Raw genomic sequence first — 21,204 nt, forward strand, 5'->3', positions numbered from 1 at the left:
CCAACCTCTTCCATCCATGGGAGACGAGATGATTAATCACATAGGAAAGACAAAGACAGAGGGCTACAGAATCACAAAGTCATTCCAGAAGCTTTACAAACCATGTTTTCAAAGCAAGCAGAGGCTTTCACAAAAATCAGTTGATGAAAACTCTGTAAGTAGCATTCATAAGGCAGATAAAATCCCAAAACCATTTTTAAAAGGGTCAATAAATTTGGTGATAAAATTGACAAAACTTTACTAAACTAACCCAAGATTTTTTTTAAGAAAAGAGTGAAAATACACATTACTAAAATCAGAAATAAAAGATATACACTACTAACGACCTGATAGAAATAAGAAAGTATCGTAAACAATGGAAAGCCAACAAAGTAGGTAACCTAGAAGAAAGTCCTAGACGAATTTCTGGAAACAAAAATATTACCTAAACTAACTGAAGACCAAATAGAAAATCTCAGCAGACACATAGTAAGTAAAACAATTGAGTTAGTAATCAAAAAAAAAAATTTCTCACAAAGAAAATCCCAGGCCCAGATGGCTTCACTAATAAATGCAATCAAACATTTAAAGAATTGACACCAATGCTTTACAAACTGTTTCGAAAGAAAGAAAGAAAGAAAGAAAGAAAGAAAGAAAGAAAGAAAGAAAGAAAGAAAGAAAGAAAGAAAGAAAGAAAATACTTCCCAAATCACTTAATGAAACCAGTACTATCTTGACTAAAACCACACAAAGACATAAGAAAACTGCAGATCCATAACCCTAATGAATGTAAAAATCATCGATACTTGCCAAGAGAATCCAACAACATATAAATACAGATTACATACCATGACCAGTTAATATTTATGCCAGAATTCAAGACTACCTTAACATACAAATATCGATCAATGTAATCTACTATATTAATAAGGTACAAAAACTATGATTATCTCAGTAGATACCAAAAAAAGCATTACGGACAAAAATCCAACACATTTTCATGAAAAAAAAAATGCTCAATAAACCAAGAACACAAGGAAACTTCTTCAACCTGATATATACAAAAAACCCAAAGCTGCTAGAATATTTAATGCTAGAAAACTGAATGTGTTCTCCCTAAGATCAGGAACATGATGAGGATGTTCACTCTCACCACTACTATTCAACACCACAGTGGAGTTCCCAGAAAGCGAAACTAGGCAAGAAAAATAAATAAAATAAAAGCATCCAGTTGGGAAAGGAAGAAGTTAGACTGTCTTCAGTAGACAATATGACCTTAAACATAGAAAATCCTAAAATAACAACAAAAAATGATGAATACCAATAAATGAGTTCAGTGAAGTTGCAGGACATAAGGTCATTTTTTAAAAATCTACTGTATTTCTATACACTAGTAATGAACAACCTGAAAATGATACTATCAAAAGCAGTGTTAGAGGGACACCTGGGTGGCTCAGTGGTTGAGCGTCTGCCTTCGACTCAGGGCATGAACCCAGGATCCATGATTGAGTCCTGCATCAGGCTCCCTGCAGGGAGCCTGCTTCTCCCTCTGCCTGTGTCTCTGCCCCCCCCCCTCTCTGTGTCTCTCATGAATAAATAATAAATAAATCTTTAAAAAAAAAAGCAGTGTTCAGAAAATACGAATGCAAATGCTGTGATTAGTATGCTATGATACAGTATTTGTAAATTATCTACCTGATAAATGTATATCTAGGATATATAAAGAACTCCCAAAACTCAACATAATAGACCCAAAAATAAAATGGGTGAAAGATTTGAACAAACACTTTACTGAAGAAGATATACAGGTAACAAATCAGTATATGAAAATACACTCAGTATTATTAGTCATAAGGGAAATGTGAATTAAAACCACAGTCAGATAAAATACAAACCTAGTGATACCACTAAATTAAGAGGAGTAAAAAACCCTGATCAGACCAAATGTTGGTAAGGATGTGCTATATCTACGTAATGAAATATTACACAAGGATAAAAAAGATAAACTACTGATGTATCTGAAAACAATTGAGCCAAGTTAAAGAAGTCAGACCAAAAAGGGTACGCACTGTATGATGTCAACTGTATAGGAATCTAGGAAATGCTAACTATTATATAGTGACAGCATATCAGTAGTGACCTGACAAGAAGACATGGGAGGGATTGGACAAAAGGGCATGAGGAAACTTTTGAGGGTGACAAGTGTGTTCATTGTCTTCATTGTACCATTGATTTTTCACAATATACAAATGTATTAAAATCTATCAACATGGGTGCTTTTAATATGTGCAGTGCAAGCAGCAATGTCCACAATAGCCAGACTGTGGAAGGAGCCACCATCGAAAGATGAATGGATAAAGAAGATGTGGTCTATGTATACAATGGAATATTCCTCAGCCATTAGAAATGACAAATACCCGCCATTTGCTTCGACGTGGATGGAACTGGAGGGTATTATGCTGAGTGAAGTAAGTCGGAGAAGGACAAACATTATATGGTCTCATTCATTTGGGGAATATAAATAATAGTGAAAGGGAATAGAAGGGAAGGGAGAAGAAATGGGTAGGAAATATCAGAAAGGGAGACAGAACATGAGAGACTCCTAACTCTGGGAAACGAACTAGGGGTGGTGGAAGGGGAGGAGGGTGGGGGGTGGGGGTGAATGGGTGGCGGGCACTTAGGGGGGCACTTGACCAGATGAGCACTGGGTGTTATTCTGTATGTTGGCAAATTGAACACCAATAAAAATAAATCTATTGTTTAAAAAAATATATGTGCAGTGCACTTTGTGTAATCATATCGCAGTAAAGCTACTTGAGAAAAGAAGAAAGAAAAGCAACATTCCTTAAACTTCTATGTAGACTAAGTGCAAAGGAAAGGCTAAGATTTAGTTATCAATCCTGGAGTGAAGAAAAAATGCAATATAATCATCACATAATATAACAAGACAAATATTACGTGATAATAAGATAATAGAATGCTGCACACGATATAAAAGAAAAGCTGGGCCTGAACTATGTTGTAATCCACAGTTAGCATCAGCACCAGATCCTTAGCAAGAAGGAACATCAGCGGCCACTCTAGAGGCAGCAAAGACTGAAACGCAGGTTCTGAAATCAGGCTGCCTCTGTTTACACATCTTGCAACACTGATTACATGCTGTGTGACCAGGGCCAAATTCTACAACCTCTCTTTGCCTAGTCTCTCACTCTTAAAGGGGGGAATAATAGCCACTTCATGATGATCTTGAGAAGATAAAGAGAACAGGGCATGTCACATAGGAAGCTGATGATGATGATGATGACGATGATTCTTTATGTTCAAGACATTAGAGCATACCATTCCCCACTAAAAAGAACCTGGGTCTTTGGGAAAATGGCTGATTTGGGGTCTGGCACAATAAATATGCAAGATGATCCTGGAACATCTTGTCACACCAGAAAGCAAAGAAGCTTTCAAAGACTAATACTGTTATACCAGACAAGACTCAGAAGCTGACTTGTATTCATCCCAGTGTCCAAAGATAGCACAATTTTAAGGATGGGCTAATAACTCAGTGGGCTGAAACAAATCAAATTGTTTAAGCTCATGAGGTTTTTTTTGTAATGATATTGATAACAATAATGATAATAGCTCTCATTTTTCATCTTTAGAGGATTTTGAATGCTGGTAAATAAAAGTAAAGAATTAGCCATTTATCTGGCCTTTGGTCTATGATTAGTACTACATTCTAACTAAACAATTGACAAAGGACATTTCTTTTTATAAAGGTATTGCAATTTATAAAGGAAGAGGAAATGATGGAATCAGAATGCCATCATCTTGCAACCCCTAAACGACTTGATAGATCAAGGAATATTCAGCAATAAGTGCTAATAACCCAAGAAGAAGGAGAATAGGCATTTTGCGCCTCCTGATTGAGGAACACCTATTTCAGAAAAAAAAACATCCTGAAACTGATCAAGGTAGATCAAGATTATCAATATACTGGAAATATAGAGAACTAGTAAATATGCTAAGTAACCCTATCTAAATATGGTCTGCAAAGTCTAGACTGTGGGAAACTGTAAAGGACAAACATCTAGTTTCTTTAACAAAAACAACAACAGCTGTTTTGCAAAACAATGCAAGAATAAAGAAGAGATGGAGAAAAACATGTAGATCAAAAGAGACCTATCAACAATTCACAACAGTTTGGACCTTATTCAGATCTTGATTCAAACAAATTATCAAAAAAGAAATTAATAAACTGTTAAAAAGATTATAAGACAAGAAAGTATGTACATGACTGGATATTTGATGATAGTAAGGAACTGTTATAATTAATATTAAATATGATAGCAGTATTATGGCTATGCTAAAATGGGAGACTTTTTATAATATGAAATATTTACATATTAAATAATTGCATGTTTTGGATCTCAAAAGAGGGGAGATTTAGATGAAACTAGGTTGGCTGTGAATTGGAAATAGTTAAGGGTAGTAATTGGTTCTTAATACTATTATCTCTGCTTATGGAAGCATTTAAAAATCTTCATAGCAAAGCTTACCGTCTGCTGAATATAAAATACTAGAATATGGATTCTTTAAGTTTCTTCATCCTTCCCTCACAAACTGATTTTCACTTTGAATATACTATCTTGCTCATAGGTAGAGTCATATAAGGCTATTTTTGTACTTTGTGGCCCTCCCCAACACAATCAAGAAACTGATTAGAATTGTGGCTAAAAATCAGACAAGCAATTCATTCCTTGTAACTGTACTGAGTTGTGCCATGCATTGTTATGGCCTCTCGGTTCAGCATATACACCCATGATTCTGCTATAGAGTTGGGAACGTCTTACCAGCTAGTAATGTCTCATGGCTGCATTGAGGACAGAGCCAAGAATCTGAGTCACTATCAGTTGGGTCCTTTAAAGGTGGCCAAGAAAATAGTTTGGGAAATTGAATAGCTCACTTAGCTCCACTTGCATTCCCTCCAGGTCAGAGGAGAGGCACCCAGGGTTCCTACAGTTCTTTGTCACTGTTAGTGTTATACTTGATACTGGTCAAGAGCCTTGTCCCATCATTTTTCCCCTTTTAAAGTAGTAAATTTATTTATTTATTTATTTATTTATTTATTTATTTATTTATTCATTCATTCATTCATTCATTCATTCATGAGAGACACAGAGAGAGAAGCAGAGACATAGGCAGTGGGAGAAGCAGGCTCCATGCAGGGAGCCTGATACGGGACTCAATCCCAGCACCCTGGGATCACGACCTGAGCCGAAGGCAGATGCTCAACCACTAAGCAACCCAGGTGCCCCAGTAGATTTATTTATAAAGACTAGGTACCTTGTTTACATTTTCCAGAGAAACCAGGCTTGTCACCCACAGGTGTTTAAGCTTGGTGGCATCTGAACTGATGGGAAGTGTTTCTTGCAGCTTTAAATTCTCTCCCCAGACTCCTAGTAAACCTTCCTTACTGATGGTCAGATAACGACTTGAACTTTTTAAGAAAATTACTTTTTGAATGGTGTCCTTGTGCTTCACTGGGAGGAATTCAAAGTCTTTCCAGGCGGGAACCACCGTTGCCTTTGCTCGTTCATCTTTCTCATAAAGTGCGAACAGCATAAAGGAAGTCAGCTTGTCCCAGTTAATGAAGCCATCTTGGGCCACATCCACTTTGTCAAAGAGCTCCCCATATTCTTGCTTTGTGCCCCAACCCACAGTCTCTGTCATCCTTTGCATAAACTCTTCTCTAGACATGCAAATGGCTTGACAAGGATCTGAGGGCTAGAAATAGGAATAAAAACAAGACAACAATGAAAGCATCCATAAGTACAGAGCATTGTACCATCCCAAAATATGGACCCAATCAGCAATTCTTCCAAAATGCAAAGACAAATGTCTTTTACTTTTATAACAGAACTGTATTTAATTGGGGCTAGGGAGCAAATAATTGACAGGGCTACAAGCTGATATTCTCAATAACAAATATCCTCATAAATGGAAAAGGGAGGCAGGAGAGTCAGAGATTTGATGTGATGATGAAAGCAGCAGTCGGAGTAATGTGGGGCTATATTCCAAGAAATGTTAGCACTTCTGGAAGCTGGTAAAGGGAAGGAAACAAGCTCCACTAGAGCCTCCAGAAGGAAGGCAATGAATATCAGGCTCCTTGCATGGAGCCTGCTTCTCCACTGCCTATGTCTCTGCTTCTCTCTCTGTGTCTCTCATGAATGAATGAATGAATGAATGAATGAATGAATGAATGAATGAATGAATAAATAAATAAATAAATAAATAAATAAATAAATAAATTTACTACTTTAAAAGGGGAAAAATGATGGGACAAGGCTCTTGACCAGTATCAAGTATAACACTAACAGTGACCCTGATTTTGCCCTGGAAAACCCATTTTGGGCTTCTGACCTCCCATGTTAGATGAGAAATTTGTATGTTTGAAGCTGCTAAGTTTGTGGTAGCTTGTTATAACATCAGTAGGAAACTAGCATAGTGGTTTATGGAAGATGGGTGAACAGAGTTCAGCACAGCCAATAAAATTTTACCACATTGAAACTTTGATCCAAAAGTAAGAAGTCTACTTTCATAAATACGCCATTACAAATGCATCATTACAGTGAAACCATATGTGTTTGATTTTTGTTATTAGTGGCACTTATGCTCTATAAAGTCCTTGTAAATGCTAAATTAGCAGATAACAAACCACAGTTCTGAGAGGAAATACAGTTATGTTTCTATGAGCCTCTGATCAAAATATTTTAATCACTTGATCAATTCATAATTTGTTTTGTGTTTCTGCTGAAAGACACTTAATTTAATATATATATAATTTCCCTAATATTGAATTCATGAACAACTGAGCAAAGCTTATCTAATATATCTAATAAAACTGAATAAAGCTTATCTGTTTTCATAAGGTACATCATTGCCTTGTTGCACTTAGGAATATTACACAGAACTTTACCACCACACTTGGGTGCCCTTTTAAATAGTGAAATCACCAACAAAAACACAAAATGCAAAAAGAACTTGGCACCAAGCAGACCACAAATAGGATACTTGTTTGCAGTATGAGAGCTAGAATTAAAAGGGAGCGTGTTATATTGCTTGACCTCAGCCTGAAATATATATGTTGGAGGCTAAAATAATTTGCCCCTCTGTATGTGTCTGTGAATGACTATGAAAGTGTGTCTAGTATTAATTTTGGGGCTACAAATAAATTTTAGCAAGTAGGCAAACTCATAAATACAAAATATATGCATAATGAGAATATTATACTGTCAATATTATGGTTTGAGATAATATTTCAAATAAGTATATGCTTTACTACTTAATAGGCTATTTAGATTTGGTGAGATTCATGATGAGAGGACCTACTTTTCCTACTACCTTGGAGCCAAAGGGTTGGGATTGATAGTAAGCACCGAGAGACAGCATTTGTAGAGTAAGTCAAATAATTGTAGGTTTAACCCTAATTCCACCAGTAATTGTAGAAACTACTGGCAAGTTACTTTACTGCAGAGTCTTCATTTTGCTATCTGTAAGGTAAATATAGCAATAGCAGCCACAAGAAAATTGTTTTAAAAATTAACTGAAATATCCATAGATGTAGAAAAAGCATTGGACAAATTTCAGTGCTTATTCATGACAAAAACTCTCAGTAAACTAAAAATAGAGGGGAATTTCCTCAACTTAAAGAATATCTACATCACTCAGCACCAGGGAAATACTAATCAAAACCACCTCACACCAGTCAGAATGCTAAAATTAACAAGTCAGGAAACAGATGTTAGTGAGGCTGTAGAGAAAGGGGAATCCTTTTACACTGTTGGAGGGAATGCAAACTCTAGGAAGATAGTATGGTGGTTCCTCAAAAAGTTAAAAATAGAACTACCCTAAGACCCAGAAATTGCACAATTAGGTATTTATCCAAAGGATACAAACATATTTATCCAAAGAGGCACCTGCATCCTAATGTTTATAGCAGCAATGTCCACAAGAGCCAAAATATGGAAAAAACCAGATGTCCATCAACAGATGAATGGACAAAGAAGATGTGGTGCATATACAATAGAATTACTCAGCCATCAAAAAGAATGAAATCTTGCCATTTGCAATGATGTGGGTGGAACTAGAGTGTATTATGCTAAGCAAAATAAGTCATTCAGAAAAAGACAAATACCATATGATTTCATTCATATGTGGAATTTAAGAAACAAAATAGATGAACATCAGGGAAGGGAAGGAAAACAAGATAAAAACAGAGGGAGACAAATCATAAGAGATTCTTTTTTTATGTTTTTTTTATTTTTTTTAATTTTTATTTTTTTATTTATGATAGTCACAGAGAGAGAAAGAGAGAGAGGCAGAAAAAAAAAAAAGAGAGAGAGAGGCAGAGACACAGGCAGAGGGAGAAGCAGGCTCCATGCACCGGGAGCCGATGTGGGATTCGATCCCGGGTCTCCAGGATCGCGCCCTGGGCCAAAGGCAGGCGCCAAACCGCTGCGCCACCCAGGGATCCCAAGAGATTCTTAACTATAGGATACAGTGAGGGTTCCTGGAGGGGTGCTGGCGGGGGGGGAATGGGGTAACTTGGTGATGAGCATTAAGGAGGGCACCCAATAGAATGAGCACTGGGTGTTGTACTCAACTGATGAATCACTAAATTCTATCTCTGAAAATAACAATATATGTTAACTAAACTGAATTTAAATTTTTAAAAAAGAATATCTACCCAAGAGATGTACATCTAACATCCTACTAAATAGTGAAAAGCTGGAAGCTTTCCAACTAAGATCTGGTACAAAAGAAGAATGTTCCCTCTCATAATTGCTTTTTAAAATCATATTGTAAATTTTAACCTCTGCAACAAGATAAGACAAGGAAATAAAAGGCATAAAGATTGGCAAAGAGGAAGTAAAACTGTCTTTGTCCACAGGTGGTATGATCATCTGAGTAGAAAACCTAAAAGAATCAACAAATAAACTCCTAGAACTGAAAAGTGATTACTGCAAGACTGCAGGATAAAAGATTAATATGCAAAAGACAATTGTTTTGCTATATATCAGAGCATGAAGTGGAGTTTTTTTAATAATACATTTAGTTTTTTATTGCTGTTCAATTTGCCAACATACAGAATAACACCCAGTGCTCATCCCATCAAGTGCACCCCTCAGTGCCTGTCACCCAGTCACCCCCACCCCCCGCCCTCCTCCCCTTCCACCACCCCTAGATCGTTTCCCAGAGTTAGGAGTCTTCATGTTCTGTCTCCCTTTCTGATATTTCCCACACACTTCTTCTCCCTTCCCTTCTATTCCCTTTCACTATTATTTATATTCCCCAAATGAATAAGACCATATAATGTTTGTCCTTCTCCGATTGACTTATTTCACTCAGCATAATACCCTCCAGTTCCATCCACGTTGAAGCAAATGGTGGGTATTTGTCGTTTCTAATGGCTGAGGAATATTCCATTGTATACATAGACCACAGCTTCTTTATCCATCATCTTTCGATGGACACCGAGGCTCCTTCCACAGTTTGGCTATTGTGGACATTGCTGCTAGAAACATCGGGGTGCAGGTGTCCCGGAGTTTCATTGCATCTGTATCTTTGGGGTAAATCCCCAGCAGTGCAATTGCTGGGTCGTAGGGCAGGTCTATTTTTACCTCTTTGAGGAACCTCCACACAGTTTTCCAGAGTGGCTGCACCAGTTCACATTCCCACCAACAGTGTAAGAGGGTTCCCTTTTCTTTGCATCCTCTCCAACATTTGTGGTTTCCTGCCTTGTTAATGTTCCCCATTCTCACTGGTGTGAGGTGGTATCTCATTGTGGTTTTGATTTGTATTTCCCTGATGGCCAGTGATGCAGAGCATTTTCTCATTGGCCATGTCTATGTCTTCCTCTGTGAGATTTCTCTTCATGTCTTTTGCCCATTTCATGATTGGATTGTTTGTTTCTTTGGTGTTGAGTTTAATAAGTTCTTTATAGATCTTGGAAACTAGGCCTTTATCTGATAGGTCATCTGCAAATATCTTCTCCCATTCTGTAGGTTGTCTTGTAGTTTTGTTGACTGTATCCTTTGCTGTGCAAAAGCTTCTTATCTTGATGAAGTCCCAATAGTTCATTTTTGCTTTTGTTTCTTTTGCCTTCGTGGATGTATCTTGTAAGAAGTTACTATGGCCGAGTTCAAAAAGGGTGTTGCCTGTGTTCTCCTCTAGGATTTTGATGGAATCTTGTCTCACATTTAGATCTTTCATCCATTTTGAGTTTATCTTTGTGTATGGTGCAAGAGAGTGGTCTAGTTTCATTCTTCTGCATGTGGATGTCCAATTTTCCCAGCACCATATATTGAAGAGACTGTCTTTCTTCCAGTGGATAGTCTTTCCTCCTTTATCGAATATTAGTTGACCATAAAGTTCAGGGTCCACTTCTGGATTCTCTATTCTGTTCCACTGATCTATGTGTGTTTTTGTGCCAGTACCACACTGTCTTGATGACCACAGCTTTGTAGTACATCCTGAAATCTGGCATTGTGATGCCCCCAGCTATGGTTTTCTTTTTTAAAATTCCCCTGGCTATTCGGGGTCTTTTCTGCTTCCACACAAATCTTAAAATAATTTGTTCTAACTCTCTGAAGAAAGTCCATGGTATTTTGATAGGGATTGCATTAAATGTGTAAATTGCCTTGGATAACATTGACATTTTCACAATATTAATTCTGCCAATCCATGAGCATGGAATATTTTTCCATCTCTTTGTGTCTTCCTCAATTTCTTTCAGAAGTGTTCTATAGTTTTTAGGGTATAGATCCTTTACCTCTTTGGTTAGGTTTATTCCTAGGTATCTTATGCTTTTGGGTGCAATTGTAAATGGGATTGACTCCTTAATTTCTCTTTCTTCAGTCTCACAATACCATTTAGCTCAGTATCTAGAAAAATGAAATGCATATAAATGTAACAAAATATGTATAAGATTTATATGAGATAAACTATAAAACTCCAACCAATGAAATTAAGATGAGCTAAATAAATGACAAGCTATTCCATGCTTACAGATAGGAAAACTCAAGACTGTCAAGATCTCAGTTCTTCCCAAGATAATCTATAGATTCCTTGAAATGGCAATCAAAATCCCAATGAGTTATTCTGTGGATATCAACAAACTAATTCTAAAGTTTATATGGAGAAGCCAAAGATGCAGATGAACTAACACAATATTGAAGGACAAGAATAAAGTTGGAGAACTAACTCTGACTCCAGACTTACTACAAGGCTATAGTAAGTACCCAAGGATTGTGGTATTGGCATAAGAAGAATCAAAGAGATCAATGTAATAGAAAGCCCAGGAATAGACCCACAAAACTATAGTCATTAGATCTCTTACAAAGGTCCAAGGCAATACAATAAGAGAATAAAAGAATATTTTCAATAAATGGTGCTGGAATAACTGGATATCCACATGATAAAAAAATAAATAGGGATGCCTGGGTGGCTCAGTGGTTGAGTGCCTCCCTTCAGCCCAGGGCGTGATCCTGGAGTCCTGGGATCGAGTCCCATATCAGGCTCCCTACAGGGAGCCTGCTTCTCCCTCTGCCTGTGTCTCTGCCTCTCTCTGTGTGTGTCTCTCATGAATAAATAAAATCTAAAAATAAAAATAAAAAAATAAATCTAGACATAACCCTTACACCTTTCACAAAAATTAACTCAAGATGTATCACAGACCTAAACATAAGACACAAAACCATAAAACTCCTAGAAGATTACATAGAGGCAAACCTGGATGCCCTTTAGTCTGGTGACGAACTTCTTAGATGCAACGCCAAAGGTACTATCATGAGAGAAAGAATTCATAATCTGGACTTCACTGAAATTAAAAAAACTTCTGCTCTGTGAAATATAATGTCAAAAGAATGAGAATAAAAACCATAGCCTGGGAGAAAATATTTCCAAAAGATGTATCTGATAAAGAACTCATCCAAATTATATTTTAAAAATTCTTAAAATTTAACAATAAGAAAACAATCCAATTTATAAATGGGCCAAAGACCTTAATTAATACCTCACAGAAGAAGATATACAGATACAGATGGCAAATAAGCATACGAAAAGAAGCTCCACATCATATGTCATCAGGGAAATGCAAATTAAAACAGCGAGGTATCACCACACACTCTATTAAAATGGCCAAAATCTGGAACTCTGACAAAAGCAAATCCTGACAAGAGTCTAGAATAGGATCTCTCCTCCATTGCTGATTGGAATGTAACGTCAGACAGCCACTTTGGAAGATAGTTTGGTGGTTTCTTACAAAACCAAACATATTATACGATTCAGCAATCATACTCCTTGGTATTAACCGAAGTGAACTGAAAACTTAGGTCTACACAAAAACCTACACATGGATGTCTACAGCAGCTTTATTCATAATTGCCAATATTTGGGAAAAAACAAGCTGACGTCCTTCAGTAGGTGAATGGATACACCAACTGGTACATCCTGAGAATAGAATATTATTCAATGCTAAAAAGAAATGGGCTATTGAGCCATGGAAAGACCTGGAGGAAACTTAAATGCATATTAAGTGAAAAAAGCCAACCTGAAAAGGTTGTATGGTATAGGATTCCAACTACATCAAATTCTAGAAAAGGTAAAACCAGAGAGACAGTAAAAGTTTCAGTGGTTGCCAGGAGTTAGAGGCATGAGGGGGGTGGGGTGGTAAATAGGCAGAGCATAGAGGATTTTCAGGGCAGTGGAACTCCTTCTGTTTGATACCAATATGGTGGATACATGTCATTAGGCACTTGACCAAACCCCACAGAATGTACAACACCAAGAGTGAATCCTAATGTAAAGTGTGGACTTTGGGTGGTTATGATGTGTCAATGTAGGTTCATCAGCCGTAACAGTTGTACCCCACTGGTGGGTGATGGAGATAAAGCAGAAGGCTGTGCATGTTTTAGGGTAGAGGAGACATAGGTTATCTCTGTACCCTCCCTTTAGTTTCTTTTTTTCTTTTTTTTTTTTAAATTTTTATTTATTTATGATAGTCAGAGAGAGAGAGAGAGGCAGAGACACAGGCAGAGGGAGAAGCAGGCTCCATGCACTGGGAGCCCGATGTGGGATTCGATCCCAGGTCTCCAGGATCGCGCCCTAGGCCGAAGGCAGGCGCCAAACCGCTGCGCCACCTAGGGATCCCTTTAGTTTCATTGTGAGCCTAAAACTACTCTAAAAATATGAAGTCTTAATTAAAAAAAAAAAAAGATGAACTGAGGTATGATGTGTACAAAAACTAAGCAATCAAGTGTTTAATAGAATTTGGTGTAGACTTTTAATTAATTAAATTAACTTTCTGAGAAATAATTGGTATCCAGCCCTTTGAACTACTCAGAAGTCCATCATTCCTTTCTTTGTTAAATTATTTTTAGTCTAAAAAGTTTAGAGAGATGGAAATTTTTCAGTGACCCAGATTTCAAGTGTGGAGAAAGAAATCTGATCCTAAAAACACTCCATTTGAGCCAAAATTGCAAACTGTTTCTGAAAGCTAAGTCAATGTCAATCTTGTATTTTAAACTTACATAATGACATCAATCAACCCCTTCTATTTATGTTATTATCTTAGATTATGTTTAAAACATTTTAAAGCTGAATCTCAGAGTATTTTCTTCCTGTGAATTAGTGACTTCTCTCTATTTCTAAGCACAGGAAATGGATTTGACGGGTAGATACCAAAATAAGTCTTTTATATATTCTAGAATATGGAATTGCAAATAGACCATAAACAAATAAGACAACAAACTTTCTTCCCCAAAGTAACATGAACAATCAACGTTACAACTCTGCGTATTGATAAAGCCAATATGCCCTGGGAGATGATTTGAGGGATATTCCCAATTCATAAAGTTTGATAGAAAAGAGCGATTTTATAATACACCGGAAAATTCTGATTATTGATTGTTCACGGATTCAAGTTTGAAAATAAGACCAGTTTTTGCCATACCTTTGGTTAAAATTTAAGAATTTGCTTTAACTGAACATTTCTAACGTACTTCAAGAAGCATTATGCCTCGATCAGTATATGTTTTATGTTCATTGATTCTATTATGCCAGCTCAAATAAATTCATTCAATGTATAACGAAAGCATGTGATCTTTTACACAAACTTTAAAGCACAAATGCATTAACTTTTACCGCGCAGCTAATTCTCATTTTATCAGTGGCTCCCACTTATGTTCTGGGACTAAAATTAATTCACTCCCTCTATTATGTTATACACATCCCGCTGTGGCAGGGGGATTGTGTGGTTGTGCAGTTGGGGCTCTAAACCTCAGCCTCAGTTATTACACCTCTAAATAGGGATAATGATAACTGTTAGGGCTGTGATCAGGATTAGCGGATAATTGATGTGAACCACATGGGATAATTTAAGGTGAGTATAACACATTTATACTCAATACATGTTAATTCCCTGCTAAATGGTTTAAAGACTAGAAGGACTATAAATACAAAGCCATTGTGTTAGCAATGACTCTTCTCTAAGGATTTAGCTAAATTCATTTGTTAGAGAGAGAGAGTGTGTGTGTATGTGTGTGTGTGTGTGTGTAAGGATTTGGAAGGGTATGTAGTTACTAATTTTAGTAAAATGATCCTATTTATCAGGAGTGGCCAGTTGCTAACTAGACGCTTCTAAGAGGCTTCTCAGTGGCTCCAAAGAATATATGAAGGAGACTTTCCTAACAGGATTACAAGAAGCTCTCAGTTTCTCTGACTGTTGCCATCCTGGCAGCAGAGGCTAGTTTGGGGCTTCATATGAAATAACAACTAACTGTACACATGGCCTCAGCAGCTCCTCCTCGGATATAAAACTGGTCTAAGTGAGCCCAAGGAAAGGAAGGTTTCCCCCCGTTTCCAGACCAACACTGTGAGGCACTAGAGTTTGCATCTTGTCATGAGCCACTTCTACTGCTACTTTCATGGATTTTAGGTGAGCCAGTAGTTTCTATCCTGGACTTCTTGGCAGAAGGTAACTCCATAGGAAGAATGATAAAACAATCCCTCAATCTAAAAATGAGCTTGCATATACTGATTTAGTTGAGATAAACTCTCAATCTGTATTAGATCAGTACTAAGAGGCAAAATAACTTCTCTTTGAGCCATCTTTGGGAAAAAAATACATGTATATAGAAGTATACATATATATCTAAATTAATACCACCTTATTTAACATCTGGGTATTATCCCTGAATTTGCTGCATAGTATTTGTGTGGTCATAAATCAGTCATAACAAATCTCAGGGTTTATATAAGGATCCAATAAGATAATCTGCATAGAAAGCCATCTTTACCTTAAACAATTTTATTCCAGCTTTAAGTTATTGTGTTGAAGTCACATCCACAGCAAGCTAGATTCACAAGCACGTATTTAGTAATAGCGAGGGAAACATTAAGAATTTAGGAAATTTGATTTCATTATAAAACATAAGGATAAAGTAATTAATTCTCAGTACTTTCAATTGAAAATTTAATTTGACTTTAATAAGAAGTATGGCTTTAATATAACCTGCTTCCCATAGACAATTTGTTCGAATTTGAACGTAGACTTCCCAAACAAAAACTCCTAACGGTGTTTGAAAGTGTACCCTTTCACTTCTATTAGTCAAGATCCTCTGGTCTTTTTGAAGTAGAAATTAGTACCTTGGCATCTCTTAGAACTTCTTTTATAATAAAAGTGAATAGTTTATGATCTGAGAGAAAACATATTCTCATTCAGCCCTTCTAAGATAATGTTTGTACATTTATTTTGCTATGTTTATTTAACTATCAAGCAATACAGTAACACGGTATTGCTTCCAGCTGTGTCTGGTTGAGTATCTCAGTGGTTACAACTTTAGACATTTAGAAAATCTTCCTGTCTTCCTGAAGGCCTTTCAAAGAATATTCTAAAATTCCTTTCCTTTTGCCTAGAAAGCATTTTCTGCAGATATAGTCAGTTCTCAGGAGCTATCTTTAAAAAAAATAAAATGAAAAATCATGGACTTTGTAAAACTCCCTTCAGCCTTTGAGATTTGTAAGATTTGGATTTCACGGTACCTTCTGTGAAAACTAAGTGCTAAACCTAAGTGCAAACCTCTAAATATACATCCTTTGTAAGAAACTTGACAGCCTTTTTTAAATTCGAGATCATGTACTTTCAATTAGCAATGTGTAAGAGTGCCAACACATTTTTTAAATTATTTCCCGCACAAAATAATTCATAGAAATTTACTATAGAAAATACAAGATATAAAAAAGCCAAAAATTAAAATCCTCCATAATGCCATCAACATGTCAGATTGTTTTTTGGGCAGAAAGAGAAGTACCTGTGCATTATTTTTCAGATGGTGTCATGATATACATATCTTCATATGCTGCATTTTTCACGTTACATCAAACCTTGTACAATATATATTGGTCTTTACCATCATTTTTAATGGCTGCACAATATTCTGTGGATAAGACATACAATTTATGGCCCCCACTATTAAAAATTTCAATTGTTCCCAATGCTTTGCTGTTTTATATAAACAGCCATCTCAACGCATACATCTTCGCTCACTTGTCCAATTATTTCCTGTGGGAAATTCCCTAGAAACAGAATTGCTGAGTCAGAATTTAAAGTTTTTGATATATCTTGCCAAATCCTCCTCCAAAAGATTGAACAAATTTACATTTCCATCAGCAAAATAAGAGATTGCCTATACCCAAACCCCCACTGAGCTCATTCCTCTTAAGACTCACAGTTGTTTGCTAAAAAAATAGTTCTAGTAAGCCTAACCATTTACATACTTGCTGGCAAAATAAAGCGATACATTCTCAAAACCGACACTTAATTCTTCTAAATTCCGCCAACTTTTAGAAATGCTGTTCGTGTTTGTTTTTTCCTTATTTTTTTCCTGTAGCAATATTTTATAATGAAACAAGGGAAGAAAGGTTTTCTCTTTTTCCCCTACTCTGTAAATAAGGACTTGCCCAGGACAAGACCACAAGTCCTTTTTAAAAACTATGGAGCAACAACAATCGAATTTGCTCAGAAATCCAAGTATTTTTCTAGCATGTGAAAGCCAGCAGTGGGCTAACAGGTCACTGACCCAAAGTCCACCCTCTTCATTCATGGGTGAGTATGTGCTTTCAGATCCTGAAAATTAATGTCAAATTGTGAGTTATAAGGCACTTAGAGGGCTACTTCCTTCCATCCATACATCCTTCCATCCATCCATCCACTGATCTATTCGTTAATAAATAATACATTGAGCTTATACACCACGCAAGATAGAATAGGGTAGGTTTATTTATTCCATTCATTCAACAAATATTTATTAAGTGACTGCTCCATGCCAAACACTATTTTAAGCATGCGGCACCAGGGTCTGTGCTATTCAAACACACTTCAGTAAAAAGCCTTGGTGTACTGGTCATAATGAAGGACACATGGTTTCGGGTTTACCAAAAGTGAGAAGAACACAAGAGTCACACTAATTATTGTTTTTCCTAATTTCAAACTGAATTTAGCACTTAACACATGTCAAGAACGTTCCATAAAGAGAAATTGTCCACGGACCAGAGACCTTCCCTTGGTTTGAAAGCTTTTTATTTTTTTTCTTTCATATCATTAGAATTTTGCAATGCTTTTTTCTTTTTTTCTACACGAAAAATAGTTTCTAATAGAGTTTCAGAATCTGTTTTCCCCAGGACCTGCTAGTTTTATCAAGCATTTCACCCAAAATAATATTTCTTCTGTCAAATATTTGGCATGATTTTTGGGTAATGTTCCATGACAGCTGAATGAGTATACACTATCAAAATGCATCCTTTCCCCCTATCTCTATAATTAAATTTAAAATTAACATGCTGCTTTCTCATGCTTCGTTCTGTTGCGCTTGCCTCAATTTCCCTTGGTTACAAAGCCTATAGGTTATGAATATGTATTAGCGTTTGCTGTCAAACCCTGTGAACATCTTCTGGAGCAGAAGATTAGATGTGTTATTTCAAAACAGATGCATCAGTTTAAATCAACCCCTGCAATGTTCACCTACCAGTGAACTTTCATGAGAGACTGAACAACAGAACAGGAGACATGAGTCTGCCAGCCAACGTTCATATTGCCTTTTTTTTTCCTTGCTTCAATGAATTTTAGTCAGTTTTAATTTTCATGAACAGTATGATCTCAACGATTCAAGAGCTCACCGGTTTGAATGGAGTTAAAATTTCAGGACTAACCAAGACACAGGCAAATGGATGCCTGAAAGCACCACACTACTTCTGCCCAACCCAACTTTGCACTTCTCTCTCTCCTCTTTCTGGAAAACTAATCCCCCAACCTGAATTTACCTGCCAGAGTGATGCCTTTCCCTCAGATGGCAGCTTGGATGTTCCTTCCTCCAGGAAGCCTTCCAGGGGGCCCCCTCCCCAAGGTGAGCAACATGCTCCCACAACACTGTTTTTTTGTTTGTTTGTTTGTTTGTTTTGTTTTTATGTATTTATGATAGTCACAGAGAGAGAGAGAGAGAGAGAGGCAGAGACACAGGCAGAGGGAGAAGCAGGCTCCATGCACCGGGAGCCCGATGTGGGACTCGATCCCGGGTCTCCAGAATCGCGCCCTGGGCCAAAGGCAGGCGCCAAACCGCTGCGCCACCCAGGGATCCCCACAACACTGTTTTTTTCCTCAGAGCACTGAGCAGTTTTTAACAGTAACAGCGAGTTCACTTGTTGGCATACCCTTCGGTGAGGGAAGGTCTGAGTCTAAGTGGTTTTCAGCTCCCACAGGACAGACATTGATAAGTACCTGTTGCTAGAATGAGGGAAATGAATGAATATATTTTTAATAGGCTCTTCCATGCTGCAGAAGAGATGCTCATCTGTTTTCCTAATAACTACAAGTTTGAGAAGGAGGCCAGAGCAATGAACAATGGCCAAGTTATAGAATAATACAGCATAAAATGTGGGAAAATCAGAAATAATTCTAAATAAAGTTTAGGGTTGTTTGCTATGAGAAAAGGGACAAAAAAAAGGGATATCAGACCACTCTGAGCAATGTTCTGGCTCTGCCCAAAACTCAGATGGAGTCGGACAAATCCCTTCATTGAGATTTTTGTTTCCTTGCCTGGAAAATAAAGACAATAAAATAGGTCTCTATCATCTCTCTCTTAATGCTAAAACTCACTGAAAGGAAGTTGATGGAGAAACACTACTTAGTAGAAGATCAAAGTATTTATAAAAAGCATTGCTTGTAAATTCAGCATTATTTAAATTCAGCATTGGTAGGCACACATTTAGAACAGTACCATGGAATTTGTAGTAGGATACACTGACATTTTAATGACATTTATCTTTGCACTGAATTATGGTATAGATAAGATGCCCACTAAGCCATTTGCTAGGCCTTACCCTGCTAAAGCACACTTCTATTTTACCATAATTGAGACCTCGATACACACACAAATACACACATTTTTCATTTTAGAATATGATCATGCACTGTTCTGTAATTTTCTCTTTTTTTTTGCTGAACAGTAAATCTTGACAATTTTATATGCCTGCCTTATTCTTTTTAATAGCTGAATAGTAGGCACATCCCATAATTTATTTATCCGTTCACTTGTTGGCAAATATTTGGGCTGTTTGAAATAGTCCATTTTACTGACAATCACAATGAATATTCTTATACATATATTTCTTCTGCACATGTCATTATTTAGGACAGCACATCAAATTAGAATTGCTCCTTCAAAAAGGACACACTGGATACATTTTACATTTGATACACTTCTGGAAAACTGCCTACCAAAAAACGCTTTGGCAATTCACAGTCTCAATAATAGCACCCATTTCCCGGATTCTTTGCCAGCAGTATATATTGGTAATCTTTTTAATCTTTGCCAAGCTGATAAATGAAAATGCAGGTCTTTTTTTATTTGGAGTTTCAAATCAAATTCCTAATAAGTATGAGGATCTTTTCACATGATTAACAGCCATTTGTGTGGCATTTTACCTTGAATGCATAAAATATGATAAAATATATAAACATAGTTTATGTAAAATAGAGCTATATGTGCTATGTGTAAGTGCATTTATGGGTAGAAATGAATAAACATACACTGGAAAGATGCAACATGTGAGTAGTTACTTGAGGCAGAGCAGTGGCTGAAGGTGGACCATGGTAAAGGGGACTTTCATGTGTGACTCGACTTTTTACAATGAGAATAGTGATTCCTTCTAGCTTTGCTTTAATAACAAAGGACCGCTAAATAGGAATCATAAAGATGGGTGAAATTGTATTTCACTGGCTATAATCTCTTTTTCTTGCCCTTCTACTTCCGGGAAATAACCCTGCTACTTTATTTATTATAGCCACTCCAGTTGTTTTTCCATCCCCTTGAAAAATTTCCCTAAGCTCCATCTTAGACACTCAGCTCTCTCCTCCAGGTATCTCAGCTGCACCCATGCTCTCCACTCTCTGGGATCTACAGATCTCATTTGACTTCTCTCCACCTGCCTGACCCTTATCCCTGGCTTTAAACAAATAATAGCCTTGTACTTAATCAGGACATTTGCAATGAGAGCAGCAAAAAGAACACGCAAGAAGCTATGATAAGGGTGAACAGAAACCTAGTAAGGTACTAATCCAGCCTGGATGGTGAGAGAAGACTTTCTTGAGAGAGTGATATTGAAATATGAAGTAGGTGTAGGAGTTTGCTGGGAAATTGTCAGGGAGCAGGCAGGAGCAGTCCATGCTGAGCCCAGCATTTGTTAAGTCCTAACACAGAAATACAGTTAAATCACTCAAACAACTACAACACCGCCATCATGACTTAAATAATTTGAGTCGAGTTCCAGTGCCAGATAGTTTTGACTGATTTGTTGGAACTGTAAATCCAGACTAAACACCTGTGGGGAGGTGGGACCAGGTTGGATGAGGAAGTAAGAATTCCCCCAAAGGGAATAGATGTTATGTATTCTCTACAGTACTAGGGAAGAATGTAGAAAAATAAGTTTTAGGTGAGAGTGAAGGGAAATATTTTCTGGTATCTTTGGGGCCAAGAATCAATTTGGCCTCCAGGCTCTACCATCTGGTAGGTATACAGAGAGTAATCCCTAGCCCATATGAATGTGGTCAGAAATGAGGAAATGGAACAGGCTAGTAGGATACCATGAAAAGGGATCAAATCAGCATTGTCCAATAGG

At 37.0% G+C, this 21,204-nt stretch overlaps 1 protein-coding gene across 1 annotated transcript in view; it reads right to left on the reverse strand.

Annotated features, from left to right (window-relative positions):
- Window positions 1–21,204, reverse strand: part of WDR49 (WD repeat domain 49) — a 133,611-nt gene that overhangs the window by 105,766 nt on the left and 6,641 nt on the right. The window contains exon 2 of the mRNA XM_038583280.1: window positions 5,317–5,757. Within this exon, the coding sequence (XP_038439208.1) occupies window positions 5,317–5,757 (441 nt within the window). The remainder of the gene's footprint in view (window positions 1–5,316; window positions 5,758–21,204) is intronic.

The sequence above is a fragment of the Canis lupus genome, chromosome 34 (assembly GCF_011100685.1).
Source record: "Canis lupus familiaris isolate Mischka breed German Shepherd chromosome 34, alternate assembly UU_Cfam_GSD_1.0, whole genome shotgun sequence".
NCBI classification, from domain to species: Eukaryota; Metazoa; Chordata; class Mammalia; order Carnivora; family Canidae; genus Canis; species Canis lupus.